We start from the raw sequence: 14,765 nt of genomic DNA, 5'->3' as shown, positions 1-14,765 counted from the left end.
ACTACCGTAATCCTGCTTCTACGCAGATAGACGTTTGTGGGTAGCGCGGCTCAAGACACGGTTTCGCTCTTTTTTCGGAGATGGCAGACTCGTTTTGTTGTGTCTCATTTGACCCCATGCGTGACGACCTAAAGAGGCATTGGCATGTGACCCAGGACCCGTGGGGGCCGCCCGGAATGCCTGATTGTGCATGGCGGTAATGGAGTCTATCCGTGGTGTCTCCGCCATGGGAGAGGACAGGAGTCAGCCTGCTCTCTTCCGACGTAGTGTGCGCCGGGCCTTATGGGCGATTGGTGACGGAATGTTCGTGACGGATGGAGATCCCGCCATCGACGCTCATAAGGAAGGCGACGAGGAATCAGGTCACTGGACAGGCCGGTCAGACCGAGCCTCCAGAGCGCGCCGGCCGAGGAGACCGTAAGGCGTGGACGAAGGTCGCGCCGGGCTCTCGTCGTGTGTCGTGGGGCTCCACCGTCCCATAGAGCGCGCTGTCTACCTCCAGGCCTCTGAGGGACGCGCCGTGGGGCGGTGCCTTGCAAAGCCTGCTCCGGTGGGCGGGAGGCGAAGGCGCAGAAGTGCCGGAGGTGACGCCTCCGTGCTGGACGGGGCGCTGCCTAAAGCGCATGCGCGGTAGCAGGAAGCTGCAAGCGGTGGGTGTGGCCGTGCGAATGGCGAGCCGCCCGTCGTGGACGGAACGAGGGGAGCGTCGTCCAAACAGGGAACCCTCACCCTGGAAGTCAGGCGAGGGAACGAGTCACCGTTCAGCTTCGGACACCCGATGTCGGCCCAGCAGCTGCGTCGGTGCCAAGCTAGCAAATTAAGGTAGGGTGTACATTGCAAACAGGGTGCAAATTAAGCTAGGGCGTATTAAGCAAATTAAGCTAGAATGCAAATTAGCAAGCTAGGGTGTACCGGAGCCACAACGTGCCGAGTCGTGCGCTAACATCATCTGGCTCGTATGCTGACCAATGGGCTACTCATGATAAATTCGCTCTTGTGGGGAGGCGTGACAGCGGCAGCCGGCGGCGAACAACGTCCAGCAGCGGGCAGGCAATCGCGCACGTCGCCCACAGCAGAACCTCCCCCCCCCCCCCTCCCACAGTTAACAGATAGGACCCCCGAAAAGAGCGGAGGGCACTCCAATAGAATGGGAAGTAATGCGCCAGGGAGGACACCAATGTAGGACGTACATCTGTGAGGGCCTCCGGACGAACCCATCAGGCGAACCCGCCTCCATGTCGCCAGAATGACAGCTGACACCCCGGGCTGGGACGGAATGGTATTTAAGCACTTGGCCGGAAGGGTCGTGTGCGCTCAACTTTTCACAAATGTTTACACATTCTTCACATAACATTACACATAGTAATGTTCACACTACATATTTTCAATTAGTGTTTACGCAAGTTGCTGGCCTCGTTTAGATTTACGGTCAACCTTCACGGGATCCTCAATACCTCTGTAGGGTGCGGACTCCCTCCCCCTGGAGGGACGGAGTCCTCTTTACATTTAGTCCTCCCTCTGGCATTAGAAACTACGCTGCTGTCCGGTATGAAAAGCCCAAATTAGAATTCACTCCGCTTAGCATTGAAGAGAGCTGGCATCATCATGCCACACCGATGGAAATGAACCCACCCACTTAACATCGGCCGCTGCCGAGATTCGAACTTCGGTTTACCGCGTGCGAGACCAGGATGCTAACCATGCATCTACTTGAGATGCAGGTCCAGCGGCCGAAAATTTGTGATCAGAATATGACTTGTTCAGAGTGAGGTAATACATATCGTGATCGTTTGAAGCCTATCACGCATAGAGCCGACTTTTCGCACGGGATTCTGCATATTTGCACTTGCTTCCCTCTAAGGCTGACAATCCGCGCATGCTTGACACGCACAACCATCTGAAAGGTTTTTGTAGGGCGTATAAGTCCGGTACGTAGCCACGCCCCATTTTGGAGGGTACAAAAACCCGGTGCGTAACCGCCCTCCGTTTTGGAGGGTGTATACGCGCAGCCAAAATGAAATGCATCGGGCTGCGGGGAAGAAACCTGCTGCGTGTGTTTAAACGTATTTGTGAAGTAAGCATTAAGAGGTGAGGAAACACCTAAAAAGAATCTGAGACAAGCAATGAAAAGAACTATTGGCGTCGTCGATATGCTCGTAATGAAATTAGGTAAATTCCGCCCGTCGACTTTCAATCACACGGCAGTGAACTAGTGCTCTTACATCTATTATACCGCACAAGAAACATTGGCGGCGCGGGCAGGTGAATCAGGGCCATACAGTGTTGGTAACGATAGGTTGGGGTTGTCGGTATAGCTGTCTTTAATGCTGTGAACGTATATCCATGCTGTGAATCAAGATAGTGTCATCTCATGTGTTTTTGCCGATGCGATTTATGCACGGTAGTAATTAAGAGGACTTAGCTTGTGTTCGTAGCTCATTGGATTCAGAGAAACATTCTGTATCATTTGCTGCGGTTCTAAGGTTAGCAGGCTTTCATCTAAAGCCTTGTTTATTCTCATTGCACTGTGAGATGGCTGGCAAGCGCTTAGCAATGTATCTTGGTCAATGTTTGCCTTCCAATATTGAAGGAATGGCTAAGGTCACTGTTCGGACCCTGAAGCGTGATGAGATTCTTAATGTGGTAAGTATCTTACATCTGTCTTCTTATGGTATGTATGTTCTATGTGTTGGTTATTCTATTCATTGCATCTATAAATATGATACACCGAGGATTATTTCTTAACACAAATCACATGGTTGCCGAGGTCATTATTGTTTGCTGGGTACACTTGTCCCCAGACTATGCGAGGGTATGTGTTATCTACAAGATGCTTGGGAGGGCGAGCTGAGCTCACACATGGGGCAGCACTACAGCCCTAATGCTGTCTTATGGAAGCATGCCACTTAGCAGAATGGCTCACAAGTCATGTAATATATGTCATTAGAGGTGTCTGAAATATTCAAATAACTTTTAATGTCCTACATGTAAAGCACCTGATTTTGCAAAATAACTTAATGCCCTTCATTGTGTCCAATTGCCATGTAAGCATCCATAGGACTGAAGGACCCATTATGTGATGCTTTGTTTTTCTATCACTGTTTTGGCACATTTCATAGTTGGCACATAGTGCATCCCCCCTGCAGCAATTAAGATAAGGTTCTCCTGTGTTGGGCAATAGATATTCATGACATGCACCACAAAGTGCAACTAACTTCCTATTTTGTTGGGTGCATGGGCATACAAATCTCTGGGGTTGTTGGACTCTGGACCAGTCTCAGGAAATTTTGGCCAAATTTGGGCTATCTGCATGCTAACCATGCAAAAAGGTACCAAAACATAATTGGACCCTAGTGACACTTTACACATGATTGTGTCCATGTTGACATGGAGTGATGCAGTGTGTGTCCCAGTTTAACAGTGAGGATGTGGGTGACATCAGCCACCTACCTCAGTTTTTCCCGGAGGACCGGACGCTGGATGTGCGGGATCCGGAGCGCCAGTGCAAGTCCGGTGACACGGTGCTGGTGGAGCAGCTGCCAGACGATATGCCCGGAAAGCTGCGCTACCAGCTGCTCAAGATGGTATACCACTACGGTGACAACCGAGACCCCATCACCGGCCGCCTCGTCATGGGCAAGGAGTTCAGGTGGGTGCCAGAGGATATCTGGTTGGGGCGTGAATGCTCCCGTGAAAGAAACGAGCGTGTCTTGTTTGCTCCCATAGTTGTACAACACACTTTAGCTCCTGGGATTTGCTTTATTGTGCCACGCTGATTTCATAACCTCACTGCAGTGCGCTGATGGGTATTTTGAGGAATATGATGCTTCATTGTCATGACACCCACACTCAACGTGCTATTGGTGCATTCGTTCGTTCCAAACGTTCGTTCCGTTCGTGCGTTCGTTCCAAACGTTCCATGAAATGACGCCAACTCCGCCAGTGTCAGCGAACGTTTTTGCTGTGCTGTTGTGACTCTGTGGAAGTATGCTTAACACGCACTCAGTGTTGGGCCCACACCAGGCTGCGGTCATGTCCTCGGTTTCTGCGTTTTTGAATGGTTGGCTTCGACTTCGTGGGATCTTGAACTACCGCCTGTGACTTTGTCATGGTGTTTTTGTTGCAGTTGTATGCTACTTCTTAAGTATAGCCTCGCCCGTAATTTTACCCCTATATACCACGCAAGTTTCGAGGCAGCGAGCCATACCTTGCTCGCAGACGGTCATTCTCAGGACCAAAAAACAGACGGTCATTCTGAGGACCAAAAAACAGAGGTCATTCTCAGGACCAAAAAACAGACGGTCATTCTCAGGACGAAAAAACAGACGGTCATTCTCAGGACCACCGAACGCCGGACGATGGCCGGGGAACAAACTGTCCCAAACGCTATATGTATACTTAAACACGTCATGATCACGATGGTCCGAAAAATTGTCATTCGCGATGCTAACACTAAGTCTCAATCACTGCACAAAACCCTGGGGGTATTTCCTGGTCCTATACAGTTTTAGGAGACTTGAAATTGGTTTTGTCTTCTTAATACCGTTACTATACACTGTATTCATGGTTTTCTATACTAGATATACCATATATTTATATACTATTTCTATACTATACACCGGCTTCATGGTTTTCCAACTAGTGTGTTCGGCTTTGGCATACGCCCCCAATGCCACCTCTGTCCCGTAGATGGCACGTGAAACATACTCAGGTCGCCGACCACATACAAACGCCGGTTACGGTCTGCCTGCGAGACAGCTGGGCCACTGACCTGACCTGATTTGATCCGATTTGACCTATGATGCCCCGCAGGGAGCACGTTGACCTGGAGGCGCAGTTGGCGGGTAAGGACGGCGGTGTGACGTTCGACTACAAGAGCGCACCCCCGCGCGGCTGGCAGGAGGGCAAGAAGGACTGGTCCCACCGCGAGCCTGAGGTCAAGTGGCATGACGACGGCAAGTGGGAGCCGCACCAGTGGTGACGGCGCCCCGCTCGCTCGCCGCTTGCGCAGTGCTGAAGCTGCGCGTGACCCGAGAACGGTCTGAAGTCGTTGTGTAGTGTGTGGCCATGTCATGATCGTGTCAAATATAGTGGTGCATGTGTCAGCCGGGTTTAAGCTGGTTGTGGTGATTCCCGTTTTGTTTACACTCGGCACTTCGGTAGGCCTGGAATGCGACGGATTTACGTTATTACTACATTTTGAATTTGTTCGTTGCATTCGTTACCTTTATTCTATGACATTTAGCGCCTTCTTTGTCAACTAGAAACGTAGAACTTGCTCGGAGATATTTTCGAGTCTGGCGTGAAAGGGAAAATGCAACGAAATTGGACAGTCGGTTCCCTATGCATTTCTCATTGTAACGCTGAAAACTACTTCACGACCGTTACTGGCAGGCTTACGTGCGATCACCTGTTCTCCAACTCCAACAATTCATAATTGTCTACAGCGGTAGGTCTGGCCGTTTGAATGCACGGAAAAAGTGTTGCAAATGTTCTAGGAATGGCAATGTCTGCAATTCAACTGCGGTGCATTTATGACATGTCTGCAATCCAGCTGTGGCGTATTCATGACAAGGCACGACGCGTTGCGTATCGCGGCATATTTCTCTTCCTGTTCGTTGCTTAGCGGTGGTAACTGGTGCCGGTTCGCTCGCTTGATGCTGTGACCGCCCCGACACTACAAAATGCTGCAGTATTATGCATTACAGTGTCGATATACTGCGCTCCGTGTGGGAGCTATGCGAACCGCTGATGACGGCTTTGGCCGTTGGTGGCACGCAAATCGGTTATCGCTTTGGACCTGGTCTGTGCAGCGATCGGAATGACCGGACTCCTAGCCCATTGTCGACACCGCTGTGCGCCGTTCGGTCTGGAAACGCTGCAGGTCTGCAGGGCGCAAGCAGCGGCTCCGTGGAAACCCTATCCCCACTCTGTGAAGATAGGTGGCGTCACCCGCCCCAGTGTCGTCGCTTGGCCGGCTCTCCACAGCCGTATCCCTCCTCCGTAGCTATTGGCGGCGCTTCTAACGGTCCTGGGAGCGGCCAGGGTTCCAGGTCGCAAGCCAATTGACTTTGATTTTTACGAAGTGGGGATTTGTTCCCTCCATTTTAGCCAACATCATTCACACCTCCCTCCGTCCAGAATTGCCTTCGAGATGATTTGTCACTTTCCCCATCCCAGAAATGTGGTTGTACCCAAGTGCGCGTCTTTCGCGCATTCACATTTAAGCCGTTCTGTCAGGGCTTGGAGACGTACCTTGTGGACGCCAGACACCGCCGTCAGCCGGCTCAAACGTGACACAGGCGCGGCTAAAATGATGTTCGGGCAAGCTAAGCCTGCAGCAAGCCCACACAGCTGTTTTAGCAATTTCTTTCGTAAGATTACGCACGTGCATTCAGGGAGCACCGATGTCGCTAAAATCACAACTACCGTTCAAGAAAAAGCTGAATCAATCGGATATCAGATTCTGCTTCCAAATACGTCGTGCTATTAAAAACAACGGGGATGGTAGTCATGACTACTATAGCATCGAAGTCCATGGAGATAGCACTGAATTGCGACGCCGATGGTGCTGAGAACTGAAAGTCCTCGGTCGTTGGAGCGGTGTCATTCACCGTTGTAGATGACATATACCACCATTATCCGAACCTTGTCGGCGCAGACGGCGTTATTCTACCATAGAGGTACACTTTTTTGTCTTTTTTGTCGCCACCCTTTTGCCCCGGTCTCGTGTTTCATGGCTTCATGGGTCGTGCACCGCATTATTTCTTCCACTGACGTAATTTAGAACTGTCGTAGAAGGAATGAGATAGCGTTTTGACTTAAGGTTTATACACAGCCTTGCGCATTGCGTTCCCGGTGCGCTACGAGTTCCCGGCGATTGTTGCCGATCGGACGGAGGGCGTGGGTTGCGTGTTTGGTTAACGTGTTGTCCGAGTGGAGATGGCTTCGTTGGGGCTGCGTATGGGTTGTGCATTTCGGGTTATTACCCCGTTATGTTTAAAGCGTGTTCAAAACGGCTTAACTCACCATAACTTCCACTGTTCCGCGCGAAGGCACCTCTCCGTTTCATCCCGTCGTCTAGCTGGTATGTACCCATGCGGTCGGCGGTACCTCTTCTATAGCCGTGGCCAAGATTTGAGGCCGAGGAGGGCTCATGGAAATACTGGTATTCTAAGGGGCTGGACGTCTTGCTTGTAGGGCCAATCAAGTGATGCGTCCCTAGGAAAATTGTTCCAAGTCAACTGTAGCTGATGGAAGTCAGTTTTGCTCAGTTACACAGCTCTGTTTTGGCTTTCATTTTTTTTCTGTAAGCTTTTTCCATACCCTGTGGTAGTTTCAAAACACTGCAATTGCAATGCAGGTCCAAAAGATGACATGCCACATTTTATGTACCAACCTTGATGGTTTTGAGTCATAACAGTGTTGTTTTTAGCATGTTGGAGGTCATTGGCAAGGCTTTTTAAGGGAAGGGGAGTATTAACTAATCTGCACTCATTGTTGATGGCCCTGCCCCCTTCTAGTGGCTGCATATGAAGCCACACTTTAAAATGAATGACACTTTAACATGACAGGTTTCCACAGTTCTCCTGATTCTTATTATCTGTGTTCCTCTCAACAGCTATGAATGGGTGTATTTGAAATGCATAGATACAATTTTGTTATTCTGTGCTGTCTGGCCATTCATTTTCAAGGCAGCTCACACAGTTTGGGTGATATTGTCTTCTCTGACATCAATTAATTTAATATTGGAATGCTGACCTTAAGTGTTGCAACATTCTGCAGAGTCAATGGTGCAAAAATGAAACATTCTGACAACTTCTCTAATAATGACCTACAAACTTTCCATGTATCTTGGGACCTATATCCAGTGTGACTGATATTTTGCCTGTTTGCCATTGCCTGGGCCTATGCTGTGGAGGCTCATATGTTAGAGTATTGCCACCCTGGATCATCATATGCACTTGAATGTTTCAATAATGTAGCATAGTATTTGGGTCTGTTAAGCATCTAATTACAAGCAGCAGTGGTGGAGCTTTGTGTGGAAGTTGCTGTCATAGTCTGATGAATACTAGCTTTGTGATTAGCTTGATATAGCTTTGATACTAGCCAACATTCCAAAAGTAACTTGTGACTTGTATAAAACAAGCCAGATCCCCTAAGCTTTGTGAGCCGCATTTATCAACTGAAGACAAGGTCAGATGTTGACTCAGGCTATCTTCTTCAATGAACATACACAAGTGGAATGAACTTGGAATGAGTGGAATAAACACACCATGAGTGGAGGCTTGCATGCATTGTGCATGCTATGAAAGCTTGCTAATTTTGATTTCACAAAACAAACAAAATGTCTGCACATGTAGCTCTCTAGCCTGGCAAACAGCTTTGAGCTTTGGTGTTGCCACTTTTGCCCTTTGCTTCAGGCCACAATGGCCTAGACTAAAACTCTGCCATGATGAAAGGAGACCTGGTGGATATTTGCCTCCCCAGGCTTTGTTAGGACCACTTTCTACCAGTGTGTTGCAGCACAAAGAGAAAGCTCTTGTGAAAAAGAAAATACGGCATAAATCTGGAGTTTGCCACCACTTCCTGCATATAACTAAAAAAGCCAGCTTTGGTGGGGTCAACTGCTCTGACAAGCCTGTGTGATGCTGCGGCGTCGGAGGACGTCCGCACGGTGGTGTGGCCTGCGCCCTCCTCACCTCGATAATACTGCCGGGACAGCACCGGCGGCTTCTGCTGCATCCGCACAGGGGTGCGTGCACACCTGCAACGCCCATCATTGGCTGGCGGCGATGTCGCCACCCCACCCACAGATTTGTGTGTCACTATCGACGTCGAACAGGACGTAAGTGTTCAATCGGCTTCTGGTTGATCGGACAGCCTGGACCGGACTGGTGCCGTGCCTTTCCCCGGCCAGACAGCCTGGACCGGACTGGTGCCGTGCCTATACCCGACCAGACGGCCTGGACCGGACTGGTGCCGTGCCCATCCCCGGCCAGACAGCCTGGACCGGACTGGTGCCGTGTCCATCCCCGGCCAGACAGCCTGGATCCGACTGGTGCCGTGCCCATCCCCGGCCACACAGCCTGGACCGGACTGGTGCCGTGTCCATCCCCGACCAGACAGCCTGGACCCGACTTGTGCCGTATCCATCCCCGGCCAGACAGCCTGGACGAGACTGGTGCTGTGTCCATCCCCGGCCAGACAGCCTGGATCCGACTGGTGCCGTATCCATCCCCGACCAGAAAGCCTGGACCGGACTTGTGCCGTGTCCATCCCCGACCAGACAACCTGGACCCGACTGGTGCCGTATCCATCCCCGGCCAGACAGCCTGGACGAGACTGGTGCTGTGTCCATCCCCGGCCAGACAGCCTGGATCCGACTGGTGCCGTGTCCATCCCCGACCAGACAGCCTGGACCGGACTGGTGCCGTGCGTATCCCCGGCCAGACAGTTGCTCCCGTGTCTCGGCTCTCGCGCGGGCGTGACTCGCCCGGCCTCTGACGACGGTTGATGGAGACGCCTCCTCAGACGTGGTGCTGACCCCCTGCGGCCCCGGCCGTCGCGCGGGCGTGACTCGCCCGATCTCTGACGACGGTCGGTGGAACCGCCTCCTCAGACGTGGTGCTGACCCCCTGCGGCCCCGGCTCTCGTGCGGGCGTGACTCGCCCGATCTCTGACGACGGTCGGTGGAGCCGCCTCTTCAGACGTGGTGCTGACCCCCTGCGGCCCCGGCTCTCGCGCGGGCGTGACTCGCCCGGTCTCTGATGATGGTCGGTGGAGCCGCCTCCTCAGACGTGGTGCTGACCCCCTGCGGCCCCGGCTCTCGCGCGGGCGTGACTTGTCCGGTCTTAGACGACGGTGGGTGGAGCCGCCTCCCCTGACGTGGTGCTGACCCCCTGCGGCCCCGGCTCACGGCCGCGTGCCACCGCGGGGGATGCGGGGCACGAGCTCAGGGAGAGCGCCGCCTCCCAGGGTGTGCCGCGAACCTCCCGCGGCTACTCAGCGCCCTATTAAGTTGATTCCGGCGGTGCGTGATGTGGAGGCCACCACCTGTTCAGTGCCATGCCTATTCTTGGTACGCAGCGTCACTCTTCAGTTGTCATGTTCACGTTATCCTCTGGCGCGTAGACTATCTCCTTTGGTTTTTGGAAGGGAGAAATCACCAATGCCTTGATAAAAGCGGGGTTTCTCCTGAGATGGCAGATGCGGCTCAAAAATCGGCTGGCCTTTGACGTAATCGCCGTACTTTGTTGATCTGGCGTAGGTAATCGAGGTATGATGAGACGTGATAACTGCACCTGTGCTATCTGCCAATGTGCTATCTGTTTTGCCCCAAGCAGCAAATAACCGAAAACTTGCGTGAAACTGATCTCGCAGGGCACATAACCCTAAACCAGTAAATCAACCTGACCTGAAGACGCTTTTACTCGGGATTACGCCTGAGCACATTATATTAGGCCTGGCCAATGTCTTCATGACGTCGGAACGACGATCTGTTGCGCGAGAGAAAAGGATTCATCAGTCAAAGGAGCACGTTACTCTGCGTCTGACCAGACAGCGTGTGCACTTAACAGCCTTCCGCCCTGTCCAGCCCCTTCCTCCACCCCGCCACTGGGGAGACAGGCGCGTGCGTGGTCGGTTGTTCGGACGGTGGCTGGCTCGCGGCGCCGCACGAGACGCGTCCTGTCGTACGGCGGCCAGACGCCACGGCCTGTTTACGTTACTGCGACGCCGGACTCGGCGTGCTGCCGCCCGGCCACCGAGCCGGGGCGCGGCCATTTTGGCCACCAGAGGTCAGCTGTGTCGCCCCTGGGCGGTACGCCGGGCTCTGCCAGGTGACCTTAGTAGCCAGCATGCCCCAGACGCGCAACACAAGAAGAAAAAGGCACATGCCGGCTGTCGTGCTCTATCTCTAGATCCGAGTCGTCTAGCCCCGTGGGACTGATTAGCCCCGAGGGGCCGTCTAGATCCGAGGGACCGTCTAGCCCCTAGGGGCTGTCAAGCCCCTCGGGACCGTCTTGATCCAGGGAACCATCTAGCCCCGAGGGACCGTCTGGCCCCGAGGGGTCGTCAAGCTCTTTGGGACCATTTAGAACCCGAGGCACCTGCTAGACCCCGTGGGCTAATTCTGTTATGTCTCTGCTAATCACCTCGGGCCTTAGTTAGTCGTTTTTCTCCAGAGAGTGGCCTAGCCTGTCGTTTTCTCGGGGAGACGTTGCTATGGATAAGCTGGCATTACCGTTTCAGAGAAGATGGGGGCTCCAGCCACAGGGTGGGTTCTGGCCGACCGGGATCAATGGGATCGTTACTGTAAACACAGCAATCTATTACAACATATTTTCACGCAATACGATAAACTTGGTCAGACCTGACGACCTGGGGGATTAAGCTCACATGAGGTGCAGGTATGTGCCCTCCACGGCGGGGCCGGGACATCTGGGGTAATAAATGCTTCATCTCGCCGAAACATCTCCGCAGCATTCATTTCTCCAATCAGCAAGGCGGCCATGTTAGGTTTTTATTTAAGCTCCTCCAAGATTTGTAACACGGATGCAGTCCGGGCTCTTACCACAGCGTCAGGCAGTTAACCACGTCAGTGGCTGTCCCAGCCGTTTCAGTCTTCCTCGCGCCGCGTGGCTTGGCTGGCGCGCGGCGCGCGGCGCGCCGCAGGGTCGTGACCGGTGCCCCGCCTGCCGGCAGAGCTCAAGTACACGGAGGCAGCACGAGTGGGTGCGCATGGAGGGCGGTTGTCGGCACCGTCGGCATCACCGCCAAAGCCGCCGTGAGTGGGCCGCTGCCGGCCTGCCGCCGGGGGCCGCTCCCGTCCGTGCCGTGGTCTGCGCTCGGGACCCACGGGTGCCGCTGGGCGTTTGTTTATTTGCTTCAGACATTGATGCATGAAATGTTGTCCGTGGGTTGTTCTTAGCCAGGAGCGTGGAAGTCCAATCCGTTGGTGAGTGCGCTGCGCCGGGTTGCCTCATTTGAGCGGATGCTGCTTGTCCGGGGGCACAACATGGTGATGAGCGTTGTGGCGTGTTCTGCGGGGTGTTTGTGACGATGCCTAATTGGGCGGCGATGTTTCTTTTGGAATGCGTTTTGGGCCCGGCAGTTCGGAGGCGGCCATTTGTACTTTTGTTGTTCTTTTTGCGCCTGGGTGTTCGTGAGGCGGAACGTCGGTGTCAAGGTCACAGGATGAGACGAGCGGTGGGATTGACTGTTGGACCCGGAAAGGTCAAGTGCTGCTTCACCACGAGCCCGTGACTTCCGACACGTTCCAATAGCAGTCGCCTCCGGCTGCCAAATACCGCCGTGGTGGGCTCACACCATCGCCGCCCGCTGCCAAGTGCTGCGGTGACGGGTCTGACCCCGTGGCGACCGATTCGCGTCGTTAACAGTCACCACCTGCTTCTTCACTCCCGCAAATTGTTGTGTTTGTTTCGTGCATCGGGTCGATCGCATTTGTTGTTTACACCTTGCATGCGTCCATGGACCCCAGTGGGCAGTGCGTCGGCGTGCGTCGGTCCCTGCCCTGCCGTCGGCTCCTGCACCGCCCGATGTGACGTCTTCACCGGTGTTGAAGGCTCCCCTCGCCATCCCCGCGCAGCGCCGCCTCCCTGCGTCTCGGGCCACGGCTGCTGCGGTCCCCGCGACACGGCTCGCCCTCCGGCGACGAGCCTTCGCTGCGTGCAGCGGCCCAAGAGCCGGAGCGGCGTGCGCCGGCGCCGGGCCGGCTCCGCGGTGACCGCGGCTCGGCACGGCGGGGTCGCGGCCGCGCGCACCGCGTGACCGGACCTGGCCGGACAGCTGCGCGCCGGCCTTTTCAGCGGCGAGCGGCTCACCTGTGCTCGTTATGCCCCCCCCCCCCTCCCTCCCACTGGTGCAGTGGGAGACAAGGGTCAACTGGGGTCAGTGAAAAATCGGGGAAACCATTTGTGGAATCTGCGCTGCTTCAGTTCGTTTACCAAAAATGGCATGAGCTTAACATGAAATGAACATGCAGGTACCATTAGTTCTGCTATGCTGCACCTCACTTTTGTTTCTTAAAATCGGAGGAGTTATTTGCTGAAATGTGATGAATGCGAAGCTCATTTGTTTGCCATTCGTGAACCGAGCTCGCGTGTACTGTTCACTGTACCATTTAAACGGCAAGCTTGATAGCCGAATAGCTGGCTATAAATAGCCAAGTCATATTTAGCAGGAGATCCCCGCGCCAAAACACGAGGACGAGTGACCAGCGACGCGCCCGGCCTTCGGCGCGGCTGGGCCGGCCGGGGCAGCCGCGGGCCGCGGCCGCCGGTCGGTAGCGGTCCGGCCCGGCCCGGCCCAGCCCGGCGGTGCCGTTTGCTTACAATGGCTGCGTCGCTCGGCCGGCCGGTGCCGGGTGCCTGGTGCGGCTGGCCTGTGTCAGCGTGGCGACGCGCTGTCCTCGCCTCGGACCTCCGCTGGCTGGCCGGCCGGGCGCCCGCGAACCGACCCCTGAGCTCAGGGTCGCGTGCTGTGTCGCGGCATGAACGCGGCGGCCTTTCGGGCCCCGTGTTCACGACATTCGGGGCTGAATAAGGATGAACGTGCCGCGGCGAGCGGAGGGCCCAGTGTGCCGGGATAAACCGGCGGGGCGCGATGCGTGGGCGACCTAGTGACATGTATGGCGTGAGCACGCGCGTCTCGCAGCCCTCTCGCCGGCAGCCGGCGCGAAGCGGAGCGTGACACTACTGAACGTGACGCTGCGCCGTCTGGTGCCGTTGCAGGAGTCTATGGGTGACTTGGTGTACGTGGAGATAGCCGAGCCGGGACAGGAGGTGGATCAGGGCGGTAAGGCGGTCTTCACATCATCCGTTTGTTAGCCTTTATTGAAACCAGTTATCAGCGTCTCTTAAGGTATCTTCATCTTGAGTTTAGGCTTTATATATATTTCATCAATAGATTTGTTGTGTAGCATTATCCGCCGCCGCCCGCCATTAGCAGGAAACAGCCGGCCGCCGGCGTCGTTTCCTGCGCGTCTGCATGCTCGCGTCCGAGTTGTGTAGCCGCCCCGCCCGCTGTGAGCTTGTCCGCCCTCTGAACGTGATGTCCTTTCACCCTCTCATCATTTAAGACTAGCACAGGACAGTAAACCGTGCCCACTGCATGCGTGAACCTGGCCCGTGGCCCCACCCGACCCGAGCTCATGGGCCCCGTCTGGCGGCAACTCAGGATCTTCCCGGCCCGTGACCCTTGCCCAGGGCCCCGTTTGGCCGGAGCTCAGGGCCCGAGGCCGCAGGTCTGACCTGACGAGGCCCCGAGCCGCTGTTATCCGCACGTGACGTGACGCGGCGTCGCCTGAGCGCGCTCCCGGCCGCCGCCAGACGAGTGCGGATCGGTGGAGAGCGTCAAGGCTGTGAGCGACATCTACGCGCCCGTCTCGGGCAAGCTGGTGGAACGGAACGCCGATCTGACCGAGACGCCCGACCTGGTCAACAAGGACCCGTACGGCGAGAAAGGTGAGACTGCCGGCGGTGCGGCCGTCGTGCCCGCGCCGCCGCCAGCAGCTGGAGCCGACCGCGCCGCCGCCTGCAGCTGAAGCCGGCCGCGCCACCGCCTGCAGCTGGAGCCGCCCGCCCTGCCGCTTGCAGCTGGAGCCGGCCGCGCCGCCGGCAGCAGCTGGAGCCGGCCGCGTCGCCGGCAGCAGCTGGAGCCGGGCGCGTCGCCGGCTGCAGCTGGAGCCGGCCGCGCCGCCGTGCTGTCCGGTCGGCCGGTCTGGGGCGTGTGTCAGGCGGCGG

The 14,765-nt window shown here is 55.3% G+C and overlaps 1 protein-coding gene and 1 long non-coding RNA gene across 2 annotated transcripts; both read left to right on the top strand.

Moving 5' to 3' along the window:
- The first annotated feature begins 2,289 nt into the window (after window positions 1-2,289).
- LOC119093058 (28S ribosomal protein S17, mitochondrial) lies at window positions 2,290-5,105 on the top strand. Its single transcript, XM_037215948.1, has 3 exons — window positions 2,290-2,643; window positions 3,456-3,649; window positions 4,813-5,105. Exons 1-3 carry the CDS (start codon window positions 2,533-2,535, stop codon window positions 4,979-4,981), a joined length of 474 nt encoding a protein of 157 aa, XP_037071843.1. The 5' UTR covers window positions 2,290-2,532; the 3' UTR covers window positions 4,982-5,105.
- A 1,779-nt stretch (window positions 5,106-6,884) lies between these two features.
- On the top strand, window positions 6,885-14,487 carry LOC119093057 (uncharacterized). The gene is made up of 4 exons (XR_005093586.1): window positions 6,885-7,087; window positions 11,707-11,788; window positions 13,755-13,818; window positions 14,352-14,487. It is a non-coding gene; the product is annotated as an uncharacterized LOC119093057 (long non-coding RNA).
- Window positions 14,488-14,765: the final 278 nt, after the last annotated feature.

The sequence above is a fragment of the Pollicipes pollicipes genome, unplaced genomic scaffold, assembly GCF_011947565.3.
Source record: "Pollicipes pollicipes isolate AB1234 unplaced genomic scaffold, Ppol_2.1 Scaffold_397;HRSCAF=446_pilon_pilon_pilon, whole genome shotgun sequence".
In the NCBI taxonomy this organism is placed as follows: Eukaryota; Metazoa; Arthropoda; class Thecostraca; order Pollicipedomorpha; family Pollicipedidae; genus Pollicipes; species Pollicipes pollicipes.
Note: the sequence above shows the minus strand (reverse complement) of the source record. Positions and strands in the feature narration are given on the sequence as shown.